This window comes from Danio aesculapii, chromosome 1 (assembly GCF_903798145.1).
Source record: "Danio aesculapii chromosome 1, fDanAes4.1, whole genome shotgun sequence".
Taxonomy (NCBI): domain Eukaryota; kingdom Metazoa; phylum Chordata; class Actinopteri; order Cypriniformes; family Danionidae; genus Danio; species Danio aesculapii.
The window spans coordinates 16,797,101-16,818,345 of NC_079435.1; the positions used below are offsets into that span (position 1 = coordinate 16,797,101).

General features: G+C 35.4%; 1 protein-coding gene across 1 annotated transcript in view; it reads left to right on the forward strand.

The window, feature by feature from the left end:
• Positions 1-19,066, forward strand: part of vwa11 (von Willebrand factor A domain containing 11) — a 19,302-nt gene extending 236 nt beyond the window's left edge. Inside the window, exons 2-17 of the mRNA XM_056456744.1 lie at positions 1,973-2,158; positions 2,705-2,980; positions 4,761-4,854; positions 5,153-5,281; positions 6,892-7,078; positions 7,647-7,816; positions 8,181-8,293; positions 9,668-9,784; positions 9,871-10,044; positions 11,699-11,831; positions 12,487-12,636; positions 13,118-13,210; positions 13,288-13,556; positions 16,524-16,657; positions 16,753-16,912; positions 17,692-19,066. Of these exons, the coding sequence (XP_056312719.1) occupies positions 1,973-2,158; positions 2,705-2,980; positions 4,761-4,854; positions 5,153-5,281; positions 6,892-7,078; positions 7,647-7,816; positions 8,181-8,293; positions 9,668-9,784; positions 9,871-10,044; positions 11,699-11,831; positions 12,487-12,636; positions 13,118-13,210; positions 13,288-13,556; positions 16,524-16,657; positions 16,753-16,912; positions 17,692-18,066 (2,760 nt within the window). The 3' untranslated portion in view covers positions 18,067-19,066. The remainder of the gene's footprint in view (positions 1-1,972; positions 2,159-2,704; positions 2,981-4,760; positions 4,855-5,152; positions 5,282-6,891; positions 7,079-7,646; positions 7,817-8,180; positions 8,294-9,667; positions 9,785-9,870; positions 10,045-11,698; positions 11,832-12,486; positions 12,637-13,117; positions 13,211-13,287; positions 13,557-16,523; positions 16,658-16,752; positions 16,913-17,691) is intronic.
• Positions 19,067-21,245: the final 2,179 nt, after the last annotated feature.

Below are 21,245 nucleotides of genomic sequence, written 5' to 3' on the forward strand. Positions count from 1 at the left end.
TACATATTTAAAATTTGGAAGTAGAAAGAATAATACATTTTTTAATAATACAAGTATTTACATTTTCTTTATGAAGTTTTACCCAAATTTGATCCGGCATATTCCAATCCTCTCACAAGTAATAAAAATCCATCGTAACATTCATCCAATAAAACATATTGTTAAATTGGTTGTTGGGCATATGAATAAAAAAATGCTTTTCTTTTTCTAAAATACTATGACCAAAGTTGCTGGTGGTTTCGCCATTACAGAAACACGCACAAAAATTCACTTCAATTCATCGTCATTTGTATACCGCTTTTACAATGTAGATTGTGTCAAAGCAGCTTCACATAGAAGATTATAGTGAATTTAAACGGTGTAGTTCAGTTTTCAGAGTTTAAGTTCAGTTTAAAACATATCAAAATATTTTGGTAATCGCCAATATTGTTAGTTTGGTTAGCTGTGGTGGTCTAATATTTATAAAGCCCCCTATATAGCTTTATAAAAAAAATTGGCTTCATAATTTATACTGTTTTACTTTTATTCTGTAAACTACTGATGTAATTTCTTCCAAACTTAAAATAAATTGTGGTTATTTAGAGCATTTTTAAAGGTTTATTTTAATTCTTAAAGACTACAATGCCAATGTTTTAATTTCAGAAGATATAAGAAATATATGACCCCTGATAAATAAAAGGACTAAGCCGAGGGAAAATGAGTGAATGAATGAATGAAATGGAAGCATTAGATAATTTTCAATAACAAATGTTATCACTTGACTTATGCTTGTTACTGTATGTCACTTAGGTCAACTCTGCTGAGTAAAAAGTGCCATAAATAAAACTGCCATTGGTTATATTTAACTTAACTTAATTGGTTTTATTTTATTTAACATTTTACTCAAACCCATTTTAAAGGAATAGTTCATCCAAAATTTATCATATCATTTACTCACCCTTTACTTGTTTCAAACTTTTATGAGTTTCTTTCATTTGTTAAATACAAAAGAAGATATTTAAAAAAATGTTGGAAACCTGTAACCACTGATTTCCATTATAGGCTGTTTGTTTTTTTCCTACTATGGAAGTCAGTGGATACAGGTTTTCAGTTTTCTCCAAATGATCTTTTCAAGAGTTCACACTTAGCTGATGATTGATAATAAAGCGTATTTGGCATGCTGTCCCAGGAGAGAGCCCTGAGCTCATAATATCCTCGAGCCCGGGGCTCCCTCCCTTTTGAAGGGCAAGAGGAGTGTTCAGGTAGGTCTTGAGAACTCCCCTGCTTGTGAACGTGCAGAGGTGTATCTGGCTAAGAGTTGTCTTAAGATGCTATTTTGAAGTAGTCAATTTAATTATGGTGTATGTGTTTGGATGGTGAGAGGAAACCAGGAAACCCGGGGAAAACCCACACAAAAATGGGGAGAACATGCAAACTCTGCACAGAAATGCCGACCGGCTTGGAGAGGGACAGCGGCGTTCTTGCTGTGAGGCAACAGTGCTACCACTGGGCCGCTCTGCCACCCTATCAGTGAAGGGGAGGAGTATAGGGGTGAGAGAGGGGATTCTTCAAGACGAAGATGACTGGAGTAGAAAGCTCTGGTTATTTATAATGAGTCAGTATTCATCTTATTGGTGCAATATATGGAGCTGATGCGGTACCAGCTGTGCTCAATCATAAGCACGTGATCCTCTCGAAATTAGTTTACAAATAAACCACACTTTGTGGTTAAATAAAGAATCTCATAAAGATTTATAACCACTCAAGGGGAGTAAATAGTGAGACCATATTTATTTTTGGGATTTTTGTATATATCCCTTTAATTTCTAATTTTGGACCTTAATTAGTCTTAATTCAGTTTTTCCACATGAAAAAATAACATCATTTTGTCAGGGTGAATGCTGAATTTGGCTAAAAGCAGCAAGATGATAGAGATAAGAAATATTTTACGTGGTTGTTTAGGGTAGTTTGTTGATTGTGGGTGTTGTTTCAGATGATGGTGAAGTCAGCGCTGGCCGTCGTGGCTCTGCTGGCTCTGGTGTCCAGGCTTCAGGCATTTGTGTCCGTCGGAGGAAGCGGAAACACACATGTAACCATCACTGGAAACACTGTCATGGCAAAGATTACAGAGGTTTGTGAAGCAGTGGCTGAAGCAGAAGGAAGGGATTTCAAGCCAACGGTAAGCTCATCCACAAGCATAAACATAAATTAATAACACATTAAACTTACCGTCCCAGTGGGCACCGTAACATAAAAAACACGTCAGAATTGCAAATCAATTTTATGTCAGTCGACTATATCACAGCAAACGCATAGCTTTCCCATATGATTCCTGTTTGGTTATTGTCCTAGGAAAGTTGTTTGCGGGGGTTCATGTTAAAGCTATATCAAATTGACACCCGTCAAAAAACACATCAAAATCGATCACGAGACTGTCCTGTAATTGATTTTTGACATGTTTTTCGATGCCAAGGTTAGAAATGAATTGTAGGGATACAAAGTCTAGTGTAAATTTGTAATTGGAGCTTTCGGGTGGCTAAAACGTTTCTTATAAGCTATACAATACTTTTTGTGTCATTATTTTGGTGGTCAAAGTGGTTTCAATGTGTGGACATTTAGATATCAAGGTGTCCGCTGGGATGGAAGTGTACAACTTTTCTTCAGAAGACATGAGAGCTATTTAAGTGATTATTCATAAATCATGACAAGATGTTGTTCAACACAGGGCTCGTCGGTAGAAGAGCTGCTACGCGCATGTTTGGGCACGACGGGTGAGGTTTCCGGTGCCAAGTTCCGTACGGCGCTGAATCAAATCTACATGCAGAACGGCATTGTGGACCGGGACTTCATGAACAGTCCATCACACCACTTTAACAACGAGGTCTTCGCTGAGGGACGAAACCTCATCATTCAGGGCACTGCAGCCATCAAAGCCAACGTCCGCTCGGATAACCTTCAGTCGGCCCGCGAAACACTGGGCAGAGTGTGCCATACACTACAGGTGGGCGAGAGGGACACTCATACAAACATACCGCCAACCTGATTTCACCAAGTAGGACATGTTCCTGGACTAACATCTATGTGAACAACATTCCAATCAGCCAATTAGAATTAAGGGATACATTTACAGTCTATGTTAAGTTTAGGCTTACGGTCAGGTTTATACACTTCTACATGATTGTCGTTTAACTATTATTCAAATTATAAATTACAAAAAACTATTTAATTACAATTTCATTACATTTAAAAACAATGTAATTACATTCAAAGTCAAAGTTTGTATTTACATGTGTACTGTGTGTATTTACATATAAATACACAAATACTGTACTTGAAATATACAAAGAAACATTTTTATAAATATTATGTAATTACAATCTAATAGCAATGTAATTACAATGTAATATACTGTGTATATTTACGTATACAACTATAAATAACCAAATACTGCACATGCAATAATCAAAGAAACATTTACATTTATAAATATTGTCTTGGATGTGACTACAATGTAATTACAATGTATCAACCCAGTAAAATATACATTTTCAACTGAGATTGCACAAAGTTGCTCATAATTACAGTAGTTTTAACTCATCGATCGATTCACTCATGAATTATTTGTAAACATATTTATTTCCATTAAAATATGGTAAAGACTATGAAATCCAGAATTAAAATATGAAATATAGGCATATATATATATGTGTGTGTGTGTGTGTGTGTGTGTGTGTGTGTGTGTATTAGTATATTAGTTTATTAGTTTATATACTTAATATTGGGAATTGTTGTGTTTATGATTGAATTTTTTTATGATTCAATTTTTTTTATTTTCTTCAATAATCTAACAGTACACAGTTTACACATTTTTACATCCTTTTAACACCCACTTTCCCCTCCCCTCCCCAACAGCAGCAGTTACAGTAATTAGATGTTGCTATCATAAATCCAGTAAATACAGATAAATAATATAAACTCAATAAATAAAAAAGCACACATACAGAAAATAATAATAGTATTTTTTTTATAAATAAATAAAAAAACAACGCAAAAATAATAATACATAATTAAATCCAATAAGATAATTACACTTTTACCATGCCTCTCACCACAGTGACCTTATTTATCCTTCAAAAATGCCAAATAATTTATGATTGCATTTTATGATAAACAAAGTGAAATATAAAATGTAAAAAAGAATTTAAAAAAAAGAAAAAAAACACAAGCTTATATTATAATTTACCTATATTTTAATTACATACAAATGATTGAAAATAGAAATTATTAATGGCCACACGGTGGCGCAGTGGGTAGCACGTTCGCCTCACAGCAAGAAGGTTGCCGGTCCGAGCCTCGGCTGGGTCAGTTGGCATTTCTGTGTGGAGTTTGCATGTTCTCCCCGTGTTCGCGTGGGTTTCCTCCGGGTGCTCCAGTTTCCCCCACAAGTCCAAAGACATGCGGTACAGGTGAATTGGATATGCTAAAATTGTCAGTAGTGTATGTGTGTGAATGAGTGTGTATGGATGTTTCCCAGTGATGGTTTGTGGCTGGAAGGGCATCACTGCGTAAAACATATGCTGGAAAAGTTCATAGAACCAGCAACATATGCTGGTTCATTCCGCTGTGGCGACCCCAGATTAATAAAGGAGACTAAGCCGAAAAGAAAATAAATGAATAAATTATTAATAAATATAACATAGACCAAGAAATTCTGTGTCCTAAAGTAAAAGCTTTAATATCATTAATATTATGTTGCATACTAATATTAATTATTTTTTCAGGACTTTTACAGCCACAGTAACTGGGTTGAATTAGGGAACAAAAGTCCATATGCCAACCTCATCAGACCGGATCTCAATGTGGAGAACATTGCAGGTACATCAGCTAATCTGAATGATTTATGACACAGGCATAAATCATATGTGAGAAATAAATGTGACTACACCATTCATTTACTGCTGTCGTGTCCAATGTTCACGTGTAAAACCAAAAAAATCAATTCAAAAATCTATTTGAAAAATGAAAGCTGGAGATTAGTCAACAGAAGACTTGCAGTATAACTGATAACAGGTTACAAATCACCCTGAACGACAATAATCTGTGTTTACCTTTTCTGAACAGCAAATAAGTGAATCGAGTGTTTTCGCCTTTGTGATTTAACGGATGTGTGCAGATGTTGAAATGCCAACATGCAGTGACTGTGCCAGTGGTACCTGTACAAACCAGCTGCTGCCTGCAGTCCTGAATGGAAAGTTCCTCACCTCAGGATACATGGGATTGTTCTCCTCTGACAAACCTCAAGGTGAGTAAACCAAACAAACATGGGCTCACATGTAAACAATAAAATCGAGGTAAAAAGCTAACTCACTCAAGGAGTATTTGAATATAAAAAATAATGTATTAGTATTAATAAATTACTTCACTTTTACTTTATATTCATTTACAGTCAATAATCAAATCACAATAATACAGAAATCATTGGATGAGATGCATACGAAATAAGTCCTACTCAGAGAAGTGGTTTTAAGATAAAAATCTGACAAAAGTTTTGAAATACAACATCTGAACAGTGTCTTTAAGTGTGGTAACCATAGTATAAGTAAGGAATAATAAACGGATCTCTGTACCTTAAAGGATTTTAAATGTACAACATGTAGGCAACAAATCATTCGACATGAAGCACAGGGATTGAGAGAGAGAGAGATATATAGTGTATGTGTGTGGATGTAAATGACATAGGGATATCTAATAGCCCACCGCAACGTGAGATAGGAGTGCGGTTTCCCCACCCACCAATTTGATCGACAGCCGCTTATTAACTTGTCACTGTAGTAACGTGTACTGTATAATCATCAATAAGACAGGACGTGCGCAAAGCAACTGGCATTAAAAGATCTGTTCAGCGCTCTGTGATCATCAGTCATCATCAAGTGTGATCAAGAATGAGTTTTACAAGTTTAAAACGTTTTTAAAATGTTTGTAATAAAGTAAGTTAAAGATGGTAAAATCATTGTAATTCATCACCACAGCCGCATGTCAGTACAATTAAAAAAGAAGACGCTTTAATCCCGGTTTGTGGACCTTAAATCAGGTTTATTTTGTACATTAACAAAACAGATATCCATACAGCAGTGGATATTAATGTGTATCCTGTCACATTTGCCATGCAATAACAAAGCAAAGTTAAACGCGCGTGCTGTGTGTGTGTGTGTCTGGTGTGTGTGTGCGTGAACTTTGTAACAACATTGTGTGTGACTCATCGTGGCAGAAAGGCATGAATTAACTCCACAACAAATACATCAAATAATCATCGGAAAAGATCTTACTGTAGTTTTTCTCTTAAACGTTACGTGAGATCTGCTTCCTTCATGTCTGTCACTGTGCTGTTTATCTGACGCAGCCGAGGAGGAGATTAAGGCACACTCTGACAGGCACGTGGGAGCGGTAGGCGAGGAGAACTAGCATTAAAGGCACAGGTCACAAAAACAGCTTCATATTGTTTAGAGCAGCAAGTTCCAATGTTCTGACAGCTATAATAAATAATCTGATGAGTATTTTGAGCTGAAACTTTACAGACACATTCTGGTGACACAAAAGACTTATCTTAAATCTTGAAAATGAGGTAAAATAGGCGCCCTTTAAATGAGGAAAAAAGTGGGTGTGGCTTGTTTTTTCTAATGCGAGTTGATTGGATGTAAAGCATTCAGAAAGATCGGGAAAACGGTGTCAGGAGAGACACCTCCTCCTCACCATTTCCGTTTGTTGTCATAGAGCTGTCAAAACTGACAGTTGGAGGGGCGTAAAGTATAACCACGCTTCACCACAGAACTAGCAATGTGAGCTAACAAAATCAATATGTTAGATTTGATTTTGTTTGTACCTCAAATCTAATTGATCATTTATGTTTGAAAGGTAAATGCAGCCACGGTGGCGCATCTGATCTCAGCAGTGCCCAGAATCCTCGAGGTGGGATCAGTAAAGACGAGCGTCATTCCCATAACTCTAATCAACACAACAGTGCTGTGAACCTGGCATCTGAAGCCACTCTAGAGCTGCTGGAGGACATTCGTGGAGCTATAGGAAACAAAGACTTCCTGCGGTAAGAGGAACAATTCCTTATACATCTTTAGATGAATGTACCTTAACATTGAAGAGAATCAAAATGTCACTATATCTTAACAAACTGTTTAGATTTTCATTTGAAAAATATTTATGCATTTATTCACTCATAACACATCAAATGTGACAGTAAAGACATTTCTATTATTCATTTTTGTGTAAATAAATACTCATCTTTTGAATTTCTATTCAAGAATCCTAAGAAAAGTAAAAAAATAAATATTGAGCAACAATTTTCAACTTAAATAATTAATAAAAGGGTTTCTCAAGCACAAAAACAACACATTAAAAATCTAAAAGATGAAATTTTAAGAATTTAAAAGGTCAATTATAATTAAAATAGACAGTATATTTAAAAAATTGTAAGAATATTCCACACTATTAATGTTTATACTGTATTTAAATCCAACCTCGGTGAGCATTAGACAATTTTAAGCATATTTAAAAGACAATTTGGACAGTGGCCAGCATTCCTAATAAGTTCTATAAATATAACATTAATGTTCACATTTAATAAAAATTAACCAAAATGATTTCTTCTCCATCAGACTGATGGGTATCGCACGCTCCGCGGTGCTCGCTTTTGTGATTGACACCACCGGCAGTATGGCAGATGACATTGCAGAAGCAAAGAGAGTCGCCTACAACATCATTGACACCAAGAAAGGAACTCAGGATGAACCGTCTGAATATATTCTCGTGCCATTCAATGATCCAAGTGAGCACAACAATGTTTCATACATTTTAATGTTTTAACTTGGTGCTTTTAACATATGCTGGATATGTTGGCGTTTCATTCCGCTGTGGCAACCCCAGATTAATTAAAGGACTAAGCCGAAAAGAAAATGAATGAATGAACTTCGTGCGAACTTCGTGAACTGCATGCAGTATATAATGGGTTCCAGTATTAGTGATGTTTATCCTCTGTAAAAAAAACATGACATTAATGATTATGTATGGTCCAAATTAATTCAGTTATTCGAAACATTAAAGCAACCATTTTACTTGTATTGAACGTGCTATTAGTCTGGACTGAATTTGATGCAGACACAAAAATGACACACCTTTTATTACGCTTTTAGAATTTGGACCCCTGATAAGAACCACAAACCCAGACGTGATGAAGTCTGAGATCTCCAAGCTGAAAGCTGAAGGAGGAGGAGATATCCCAGAAATGTGCCTGTCAGCACTTCAGGTACTGTTTTGTGTAGCTTTTGTGAACAGCAAACATAATAGATCTAGTTAGAATTGATGCGTAATATAAAAACTGATGTGTAGTAGTACAAATGCAAAGACTGCATTTTCATGAATGCACAGTGTCTTGATGTCTTCAGAGCGTCTGTATCATTCAGTTACTGCACAGACGTGTTTACTTGTCTCTTGTTATTTACTTACTGCAGCTCTTATGAAAGCAGATGCTGATCTTATTCTCGGAAATATATATATATATATATATATATATATATATATATATATATATATATATATATATATATATATATATATATATATATATATATATATATATATATAGTCAAGCCTGGGATTATTCATACCCCAGGCAAATTCTGACTTAAAGTTACTCTTAGTCAACCAGCGAGATTTTTTTTTTGGACTGGAAATAACACAGGCTTCTCCCAAAATATATTAAGACTATGTACAAAAGGATCGTTGTGGGAAACATATTTCTCAGCTTTTATTTATATCCAAAATTATTATTCATACACTTCTCAATAATCAATAGAAAAGCCTTTTGTGGCTATTACAGCAATCAGATGCTTCCTATAATTCCTGACCAGCTTTTTGCATGTCTCCACTGGTATTTTTGCTCATTCGTCTTTATCGATGGGTTCCAACTCTTTCAGGTTGGTGTCCTATAGCTTCCTTAACTGATTCTCAATCATAATTAGGTTAGGACACTGGGTGGGCCACTTCAAAACGTTAATAGTTTTGTCTTCTAACTATTTCTTCATCACTTTAGCTGTGTGTTTTGGGTAAATTAATTGGCCTGTTTAACAATTAAACATGTTTTTCATCAAAATGAATCTCTTTAACTAAACTACAACAAAGAATAGATCTTATAGAGGCCATATTATGCTGTTTTAATAAGTCTTTATTTTGTTTACTGGGTGTACCAGACAGGTTGTACATCCTTTTATATTCAGATATATAGAACAAATTAAGAGACCACTTGAAAATACTCAGATTCACTGGATTTATTGGGGATGGATTTGAGTAAAATGGTACAATTTGTTATATTCTGTGAAGGTCTGATAACATTTCTTCTAAAAAAATTACAGTTGGTCAGATTACAAATGTTTTCAGTTGTTGTGATTGAAAATCAGGCTTTTTCACCAACTATTGGTCATGCTTAATGGTAGTCCTAAATAATCTCTGTTTATTGGGTCCAAAATGAAGCTCGATTAAATAAAGGCTTCATTTATAATGAAGAGAACATCTTAAACTATGAAACTTACAAGAAGTTTTAATGGTTGACCTCTTAGGACTGCTTCCTTAGAATTATTTCCACTTTTGTCAACACATAATAAGTCTTGTGTCTCTCCCACAGTTGTCTCTGACTGGTGCGCCATCTTCTTCCCATATCTACGTGTTCACCGACGCTCCACCAAAAGATACACACCTGGAGAAAACCATCACTGCCCTCATCCGTAGCACCAAGTCCACTGTACATCCATCCATTCCAGTTATTTTAGCTATGGAATTTTCCACATTCCCTCCATCATTTTCACAATCCTCACTGTCTCTCTCCAGGTGTCTTTCTTCATGACCCCATCGAAAAGGAGGAGAAGGGCAGTGGCAGCAGCCTCTACATTTCAGGTGTATTACGACATGGCTTTGGCTTCTGGAGGTCAAGCTATCGAGGTCCCCAAATCCAGCCTCTCTCAAGCCACTGATATCATTGTGGACACCTCCACTTCAGCACTGGTACGATCAGCAGATTATTTCTGTGACGATACTGTAAACAACTTATAAAATGAAATGCTCATAATAAATCACAGTGTAAACGCACAGTTGGAGGAGTACATAATTCTCGGACAGGTTATCAGATTTTTTTTTGTCTTCAGTTTTTAGACAAAACATAAATCAAACTAAACTTAACACTTTACTTTGCATCTTAACAACCTAGCGGACCTTTTGTCCATAGGTTGTCATTTTAAAAAAATCATAATTTGTTTAGAGTGGTGTCCGGGTCAGTGTATCTTCTGGTCATTGGATTTTCATTTTAGAAACAGATATTAAAAAACGGAAAACGAGTCGTTTTTTGATTTACGTTTCAAAATTAAAAAACAAAAATTGAAATTCACGGCGACGCAGTGGCGCAGTAGGTAGTGCTGTCACCTCACAAGAAGGTCGCTTTTCCCAAGTGTCTTTGAATATACCGATTCCCAACTCTATCCATTCTGTTTTGATCTTCTCTCATGATATATGTTGGAATTTTATAATTAATATATTTTATATTTTGGAAATGAGGCACTTGAGGTGTGTTGAACAAAATCCAATGATTCAGAGGGCATTTGAGAAAACAGCAGTGGGGCTTAACAAGGTGAAGATATTTTGAAAAAAATCAGATTTTTTTAAGATTACATTCAATTCAATTCATCTTTTTTTCTATAGTGCTTTTACAATGTAGATTGTGTCAAAGCAGCTTCACATAGAAGTTCTAAATTATAACTGTGTCCGTCCAGTTTTCAGAGTTGAAGTTCAGTTTGGTTCAGTTCACTGTGCTTTAATTTTCACTGCTGAAAGTCCAAACACTGAAGAGCAAATCCATTGATGCACAGCTCCACAAGTCCCAAATTCATATTGTCTAGTGCATTTTTGGTTTATAATATTTTACATTTATGAAGGTGCTGTATATTAAACCATTATACAACTATGAAAAAAGAATGAAGAGACCGCTTGAAAGTTCTCAGTTTACTCTTTTGATTTATTAGATGATGAAAAATAATTGTCATTCCATCAAATTGATTTCTTAACTTTTACTGAAGTTAACTGAAGTGAAAACACTGGTATTTTGCTAAAAATGAACATGTACATGTCTAAAATCAGGCCACATTCTTTGTTGTTTTATACAAAAGCATGCTCTAAATGGCAACATGTGTTTGAGTAAACTACTGATGGTGTTTATTCCAAATTTAAGATAAAGATGTCATTGCTATAATAAAATAAAATAACACAACACCAATGTTTTAACCTAAGAAATCGACCACATTGACCACAAATGAAGACTTTCTGTTTTTCTTTTGAACGAAAAAATTATGTAAACGACAATATGTTATTTGAAATTTTTATAGATTAATAAAATAAACATTAACATTTTCCTCAAAATCATACTGAATGAATCTTTAAGGGGTCTCTTCATTTTTTTTTCATAGCTGTGTTGATATAGGCTAATTATACAATACTAAATGGGGTTTTGTATGCTTTATACTCATTATTTTCTAAAACATCTACATTTCCCCTGAATGGTCAATGTGTAAATACAGTCATTTTGACAGGACTTGAACTCACCAAATCTTCTCCTATTTGAGTATTTTTGGTCAATATTTGGCAAATATACTCTTTCTTCTTCTGATAGGTAACCATTCTCCAGCGCTCCAGGAGTCCGGGACGCAAAGAGAGTTTCCCTTTCCTGCTGGACAAGTCCATGTCCAACACCACCATCTACATCACAGGAAGCAGCCTCACATTCAACCTGCACAGCCCTTCTGGTACATTCATGACACCAAGAACTGAACAAAAACACACTGTGAATTGAAATAAACATGAAACATGAACTGAAAATGAATACAAATGATCAAAAGTTCATTTTAATATATACGTTTCAGATCATAATTAGAATTGTAAAGTGATTCTTCATTTATTTAGTTATTTTTATCATGCTTTTTTTGTTTTATACTTTAATATGTAATTTCATTGTTTATTCTGCTTATCTCTAATATTGATTTTGTACATTTCTAAGTTTATTTTCATGTTAGTTAGTTTTAGTGGGGCATTAAACGAAAAAAGCAGACAATGTTTGCTCTTTGTATTGTTTTTATACCATAAATATCTAAAAAAAAAAGCATATATTTAAAACAAAGAAATTAATGATCACCCCAAAATTAATATTTACTCACTCTCAACTCGTTTCAAAGCTTTGAGTTTTTTCTTCAGTTGAACACAAAAGAATATACAGTATGCTGAAGTGTATTAACTTTGACAGCCCTACAAACATAAATTAGCTAAATTTAGAGAATCCTAGTCTAAATAAATACATAAATAAATGAACATTTACAGTGTTTGAGTGAACAGTTAGATGCTATTGAAAACAAACTATTTAACCAAAAACAATATTAACTCTGATGCAAATACTTTTGCCTCCAGGTGTGTCTCAATCTAACTCTGTGGCCAATGGACCTCTGGGAACTATTCACAGAGTGGGAAACCTGCAACGAATCCAGCTAAATGGAAGTGACACAGGCCTGTGGCAGATTGAAATGACCACAACTCAGCCATACACCCTAAAAGTGACTGGTGAGCCATCATCAAGATTTTAATATTAAATGAACATACAAAGTCAAAAAAAGGTTTTATGCACTTATAAATGTTGAGATTTTGCCCTTATATAAAGTGTTCTTTCAGTCTAATGTACAGAAACCATCTGAAATAGACTCAAAATTGTTTCTTTTGACACACATTACCGTAATCCAGGCTGTAAAAACTCTTTACTCTAATATGCCTAAACTACTTGTGCTAGAAATGTGTGCAGATCAGTGTAGATTTAATGAAATAATGCAACTACATAAATATAATATATTAGATCTATTTATTATTGAATTATTAAGGATGGTATTATACAATTTCAGTTATATTACAAAAACTTAAAAAATAAACAAAGACAGAAACGATAACACTATTCGATTTTTTACCCTGTTCACCTGCAGTGTCTTGTCTTATGTATTGAAGTTATATGAGTGACCTGAAGAAAATGGCTAATGTGGAAAATGTTTTACAGGTCAGAGTGCGATTACATTCATCTACGATTTTGTGGAGGAGTTCAAAGGACCCCATCCTGGATTTGCTGTCATCGATGGCCGACCATCAGCAGGTTTGTTGATGTTTAACTTTGACTTTCATTTTCTTAAATGATCTGAACGGACGTGTACTGACCTGCTCTTGATTTAGGCTCACCAGCTAAGCTGCTGTTAACACTAACTGGAGAGAAGGGTCCAGAGGCTCTGGAGGTGCATCAGGTGGCTCTTGTGGAGGTTTCCGGGGAGAAAGTGTCCAATGGTACTGTAGACAAAATGGCCGATGGAGATTTGCTGGTTACTGTAAAAGAAGTGCCGGGGGGAGAGTTTGTGGTCCTGCTGAAAGGAAAAGACAAGACCTACTCCAGCCTGTTTCAGAGGCAGACTACCACACAGATGTCCCAGTCCAAAGTCACCATCAAGGTACTTTTGTGGCACTTAATTTTAAAGGGGACCTATTATGTCCCCCTTTACAAGATGTAAAATAAGTCTCTGATGTCCCTAGAGTGTGTATGTGAAGTTTCAGCTCTAAATACCCGATGAATAATGTTTTGAATGGGCTTGGATCCAAATTGTGGCGTTTTGGTGACTGTCGCTTTAAATTCAAATGAGATTGTGCTCTTTTAAAAAGAAGGCGGAGATACGAATGCCTGTATGTCAGCATAGCGAACAATATTTTCAAATAGTCGAACAACATTCACTCTTTTCCTACACATAGTGGTTTGTACAAACATTTAGATGCAAATTCTTAAGTATCAATAATCACATGTATCCTGTTTCACATGTAAAAATTAAATAATTGTATAAATCCACGGTGGATATGTTAGATAGGATCTGTTTACTAATAATTGTATGGATTTTTTCATATGTATGTTCAGATAACAACATCTAGCTGATGTACAGCATAATAGAATTTACTCTTTAATTTTTTTCTGTTAATTAATGTGGAAAGTTTAAACAAAAGTGGACACCTCCAAGGTCAATTAACACTCTCAAAAGATCCACAACAACTTTCTAAAAACACAAATTTGAGCACATGATAAATTAGATTCATTGATTTTCTGAATTTTAAGGTATTTGCTGTTAGCTTAGCAACAGGCTAACATAAAAATGTTCAGAAATTAATTGTAATTGTGTCCCATGGGAAAATCGACTGCTAAGCATTAGAAATATTTGTGTGTATTAGAAGTATTTGTGTGTGTGTGCTGTGTTTTCATGCATTCTTAAAAGTACTGTGCTGTTGGTAGCTTAGCAACATGCTTATATCAAATTCTACTAAAAATGAATGTGGAAAGTTTAAATGAAACTGAACATTCTCAAGGTCAATTAACATGCTCAAAAGACGTACACAAACTTTCTAAAAACACACACAAAATTGACCACATGATAAATTAGATCCATTGATTTTCTCAATTTTTAGGTATTTGCTGTTAGCTTAGCAGCAGGCTCTAAATCCACTGAAATCAATTGTGTTCGGGTCTCATGTGGAAATCGACTGCTTAACATTAGCAATATTTGATTAGTATTTGTGTTTGCATTTTAAAAGTATTGATCTGTTACTAGCTTAGCAACATGAAATTGTACTGAAATCAATTGGATCAAACAGACTCTCATGTGGAAATCTCAGGCATGGTTTTGATAGAGATTTTACAGTCAAGTGAACACAACATTGAAAAAAATATATAAGCAAAATATATAGCAACAAAAAAGTTTTTATCAAACAATAATATTTTAGGTTCACCAATTGGAATATGCTAAATTATTAACTTAGCATAGAAACCCTAACAAAAATGTACCATGGCTTTGCTACAAATAAAACAAAATACCAAAAATGTTATTGTGGGGGCAGCGCAGTGGGTAGCACTGTCACCTCACAGCAAGAAGGCTGCTGGTTCGAGCCTCGGCTGGGTCAGTTGGCATTTTTTTGTGGAGTTTGCATGTTCTCCTCGTGTTGGTGTGGGAATCCTCCGGGTGCTCCGGATTCCCCCACAGTCCAAAGACATGCGGAACAGGTGAATTGAGTAAGCTAAATTGTCCGTAGTACATGTGTGTGAATGTATGGGTGTTTCCCAGTGATGGGTTGCTGCTAGAAGGGCATCTGCAGACATCCCAACTTGGGGAAAGTCAATTCCAGGGGAGAGAGAGATGATTTGCAGGAGATGTTAGGGGGAGGAGCCCAACGTTCCTGACACAAGGGGGAGTGGGTGGTGGAGCGTGACATATTTGATATTTGGGAGGTTCTCATTCGTTTGCGGGCATCCAGAAATCTCTATGCATTTGCGGGAGACTCCTGGAACTTCCGGGAGAGTTGGGATGTTTGCTTCCGCTGCGTAAAACATATGCTGGATAAGTTGGCGGTTCATTCCGCTGCAGCGACCCCAGATTAATAAAGGGACTAAGCTGAAAAGAAAATGAATGAATGTTACTGTAGTTAAACCAACCCAAATCTACCATAATTTTCTTAAACTTACAATAGTTTAATCATGGTGTTTGTAGTAAAACTTCATAGAATAGCAATACATGCACCAAAAAGCCATGGTTACTAAACTTTTACTAAACTATAGGTAAATTTTGTATGAGAAAAATGGACAGTTTGGATCTCTAATTATTTCGATGGCAGCCAATTCTTCTCCAAAAAACAAAAGGTGTGTGCTGTATTTTTATGGTTTTAAAATATTGTTCTGTTAACTGGGTTGCAGCTGGAAGGGCATCTGCTGCATAAAACATGTGCTGGATAAATTGGCGGTTCATTTCACTGTGGCGACCCCAGATTAATAAAGGGACTAAGCCAAAAAGAAAATGAATGAATGAATGTTCTGTTAACTAAGTAACATGCTAACAAAAAAAAACACATTAGTTTTGAATCTGTTTTTAAAAATATTTATGTTGCTGAACGGCTGAGAGTCATTAAAAATATCTCGGTTTTAACTTGTAGAGGGCAGTAGAGAGCTCTTAAAGAGCCCATTAAATTAAAATAAAGTTTTTTAGATGTTAGTATCAGTATTGTTAGTTTTTTTGGATATCTATAAGCTAGTGTGCTCCAAAACAGTGACAAAATTCACATTTAGAAGATAAATATAAATATTCAATCGTTCACGTCACCTCAGTTTCTTATTAAATCTTGACTATTCAAATGCTCTCTAGTGTCTGACGTTTGATGCGCTTCAGCTCAACCACTCTCACTGGCAGAGCTGTGATAAAACAAAAAATGCTATTGGCTGTTGTTTTAAAAGGGGAGGAGCTACTCTATGTCCCACCCTTTCATCGTGTTTTGCTTGAGATTATTCCAAACATTGAATAAAAAATGCACATTTCAAAGCACTTAACGGGATCTTTAACTTCTTTTGTTAGAGCAAATCTTGATTCCTGATACTTTTTGTTTCCCCTCAGGCAGTGGCCGACAGCTCTATGCTCCCAGGAGAAGTATTTAAGCTTAATTTTACTGTTACGACCAATGGAACTGGCGGTGCCTACACAATCCGCGCCAGGAACGACAAGAACATCCCCATGTCACATCCGCCAACGTAATGTCACCACAAATCGTTCAGTAATGATTAACTTGGCTGTTCTAATGAAGAATGAAACTCTATGGCACAATTCTTCTTGTTTGTGATGGCAGGCTCAATGTTGTGAGCGGCGGCAGTGCTCAAGGGGTCATTTCTCTCACTCCTCCTGCTGCGACTCTCTCAGGAACAGACGTCACGCTGACCATCGAGGCTGAAGGCCCTGGAGGAGCGGATTCAAACTATGCTAATCTTCGGCTTTCTGTTCTCTCCAAGGTAAGCTCACACATTTCTGTGCACCAGCATGTGTAAGGAAATACAATAATTGAATTGAAGAGTCATTTCAGCCACAGGTTTCTACTGATATTGCAGTAGTACCATACAGAAATCATATACAGTTGAAGTCAGAATTATTACCCCCTGTATATTTTTGTATATTTAAATGTTCATTACTAACCTTTCTATGAACAGGATTTGATTTTAACTGCAGATCAATGATGTGTGCGAAATAGCCTACTGTAACGTCTGCAATTATATTAAATAAATAAATAAATGCAACATATATGAACACATACAGACCCTTACAGTCTCCGATATGTTATCAATTACAGAAAAACTACACACAGCACACATTTAGTCCTTATTTGGGTTCAAAAACGACATGGAACATATAGCCCAGTCAGTGCAAACCTCTCATCTGTATCTTTAATCTTTAATCACTTCAGTAATCACGCACACATTATTATTATCAGCTCAAGAAGTTCTTTATTTCAAATATAGACTTGAGAAAGTGAAACCGCTCGAGCTTTAGACGGCCTTGTAAACAACTATGGGGCACAGGGTAGATTCTGCTCTTCTTCCTGGATTTGTGGCTGTTCATCAAGACAACGACAACTAATTATTAACTAATTATTGTAAAAACTAATTATTTCTGATTAATACATTAACTATCAAATCGATTGTGAGGAACCCAGCTTTTTTTTTTCCAGTGTGGTCACATAATGTGCATGCAACCTTATCTTGCTGTTTAAACCCACTCTTTATTTCCCATCCAGGTGACTGACTTGACACCTCCAAAATGCTCAATTGTGGACGTCCAGGGTGTTTGCTACGCCTCCGCTTGCAGCTCGTCAAACTGGGAACTGTCTGTCAACATCACAGACGGCAATGGCACAGGCATCCAGAGCATTTCCATCCAGCAGGGCAGCGGAAACTTCACCCAGAAGGTAGCGGAGGATGTGGTGATGGGTCTTTACGAGGCCTCGTGTTGCTCAACTTCTGTGACTTTGTCCGCTGTCGACAAGGTAGGGAATGTCGGCAGATGCAGTTACAACATGAAGTCTGGCGCAGGGCCTCGTCTTTTCACCATGTCCATTCCGTTATGGGCATCTCTGCTGTTGTATGTCGTTCTGCGCGATGTGTCTCTGTAATGATCCAGAGAGTTCATAGCAAATACACAATCCTCCAATTCTTTATTTTTAAAAATATGAAGTGTTTTCAAGTAAGGAGGACAACCAGTAAAGAATCATGCAGCTTATATAGAACCTACAAATACATCTAAAAAAATGAAAGATTTATGGGTAAAAATATATGTATATATCAGGATTTATGCATATTTATGGTGGCTTGAGAAAGCCAAAATACTATTATAATACATAGATGTCTTCTTCTTCATCTTAGACTTATTTCTATATGCATCTCCTCCTAGATCGTTCAAGCTACAAACACCAAACTTACTCCAGACCTCTAAACTGGTCTGACTTGGGTTGCTATATCTTTTCCAACTGATCCGACTTACAGTTTCCCGAAAACTGACCCGGAAATTTCAGAAAAGTCCTATTGACTTAACATTAGACCAAACTTTGTGACCTCATAACTTTGCGCCAGACTGTCATACAGACTTATGGTTGTGCTCATTTAACTCAGACTACCAATCTGCCAACCACTCATGACCTTTCAACTTACAAACCACACCCTAGCAACCACTTATAGCACCCTAGCAACTGTCCTATAGACTTCCATTGTAAAAACTGCCATTGACTTTACATTGGACATACTAACAACATATCAATCCATACTACAAATATACTAACGACATATCAATCCATACTAGAAACATACTAATCCATACTAGAAACATGCTAATCCATACTAGAAACATGCTAATCCATACTAGAAACATGCTAACATGTATGTACTTTCCTATCTATGCCGACTGTTTCAAACTTCTTAAAAACTACTTCAATTATTTAAACTTTTAAACTGCTTCAAACTTTCAGACTAGGCTTTCTCAAGCCACCATAAAATCTACTAACTTTACTTTTCCAGTTTTAAATTAGTTTACATAAAGCGTTATTTGATTAACTCAGTTTTAAACTAGTATTTATTTGATAAGAATGCAGTGTTTTCTTACTGTGGTTCAAATATAGGTGTAATGTAAGTATGTTTCATGCAGTCATGTTACAAGGTCATAAGCATTTGGAATAGCAATACATTTTACGAACATTTGCAGATGAAATATATGCAAATATGACTATCAAAGGGATAGTTCACCCAAAAATGAACATTTACCACTATTTACTCACCCTTAAGTAGTTCCAAACATGAGTTTCTTTGTTCTGTTGAATACTAAATAAGATATTTTGAAGAATGCTGAAACTATGAAACCCCTGACTTCTATAGTTGGAAAAACAAGTACTATTGAAGTCAATGGTTACAGATTTCCAACATTTTTCAAAATATCTTCTTTTGTGTTTAACAGAAGATAGAATCTCATAAAGGTTTGAAATGAGTGAAGTGTGGGTAAATGATGAGAGAATTTTCAGTTTTATGTGAACTGTCCCTTTAAATATGCCTTCACAGAAATGTTATATTACTGATGACATCAGTGTTTAACTTTCCAAATGTAACCTTAAGTACTATAACACTTGGAATGTGTGATTATAAAGTATAATTATGCATCATAAAGAAGTTGTCATATGTGAATAGTTTTAGTGTTTGGATTGAGTGATATGGTGGATGTTGCAACATGTCCATGTAATCTACAAGCAGCTATCTAAACGTTAAAATATAAGCTGCTTGACATAAACCACTTAACATAAACTGGAATTTGTACTCATATATGGCTTTTGAGTCTTTTTTGTGTTGGTTACTAAATTCAGTGACGTTCTATATTTTAGGATGAAATTATTATTTTTTTACAGTGCTTCACAGCTTCATTCAATTTGACTCCTGTTTAGATTTCTGAAGATCTCACCTGCTGTTTTGTGTCATTTATTTGTTTTCTGAGCCGCATTATAATCTATCATGTAGTTTTACATTGCCACCTAGTGGTCTTGACTGCATCATAGTACATTAGTAACACTTGAATAAATCCATTTCAGAAACTGTAGCACAACAACCTTTTTATTAGATCATCAGGTTTTCTGGACACACATTTGTTTTACAATTGCCCAGTAATGACAAAATAATAATAAACAATGGAAATATTCATATTCATTCCATTATGTAACAACAGGCACTAAGAAAAGCACTCAAATTCACTCCATTAAAGGGATAGTGTAACAAAACTATCATCATTTACTCATACTCAAGAGGCTTTAAATATTTGCGAATTTCTTTTACAAAACAAGAAATTATGAAGAATGTTGGAAGAAAGCAACCATTGACATCCATAGCAACTAAAAATAGTTTTTTTCACTATTTTGAAGCATGTCTTCCGTTGAGCTTAACTGAAGAACAAATTAAATCAGCTTTGGAACAAAGGGAGGGTGAGTAAATGATAACATTTTGGGTGGACTATCCATATATATATATATTGCAGGACACTAAAAAAGTTCTGTAAAAGCTCACTTTAAAATGAATAGAAAAATAACAAAGGAACCACAATTATTTCACATTCCTAAAAAAAAGTTAGCAATTAAAGCACTGTTTAAAAAGTATGCAATTTGATTGCTCGATATGAAAAATCGAGCATGTGCTGCATTGGTCTATCATTTTTTATTTTAAAATTACATCTTCATAAATTAATTTACAATCAAACCTAATACTTTTATATTAGGGCAGGGCGAAATCGGTATCGATAATTAGTGACCGAACATGATTGTCAATATCGATTTAAAAAAAAAATCAGTATGTAGATTTGGTATGAAGCACCACAGTTTTATTAAAATGTGGCTACTTGCACGACGCGCATATGGGAGCGACGTGCCCATGTTGCGCAGAACCGCGCACATTTTCCAGTCGCCCATTGTTAAAAAAAACATCTGAACGAATGCCCTGAGCGCACCACAATTCATGCAAGTAGAACTAACCAATCTGCTCCACACTTTGTATGGAATATACACATTTCAGTAATAATGGCAGACAAATTACCTCAAAAAACATAGCGCACCCAAACACTGCAGCACTTTTTACTTTTCTCCATAAACTTGCATCATAATCATAATGTTGGTAAATTAAAATAAAGTGGTTAAATAACAAACAAATCCTAATATTCCTAAATGGATTGTTAAAAAATATTCAATAATTATCGATACTGAATGATATGAAACATGATATCGTGGTAATTTTTTTTATAATATCGCCCAGCCCTATGTTATATTATCTG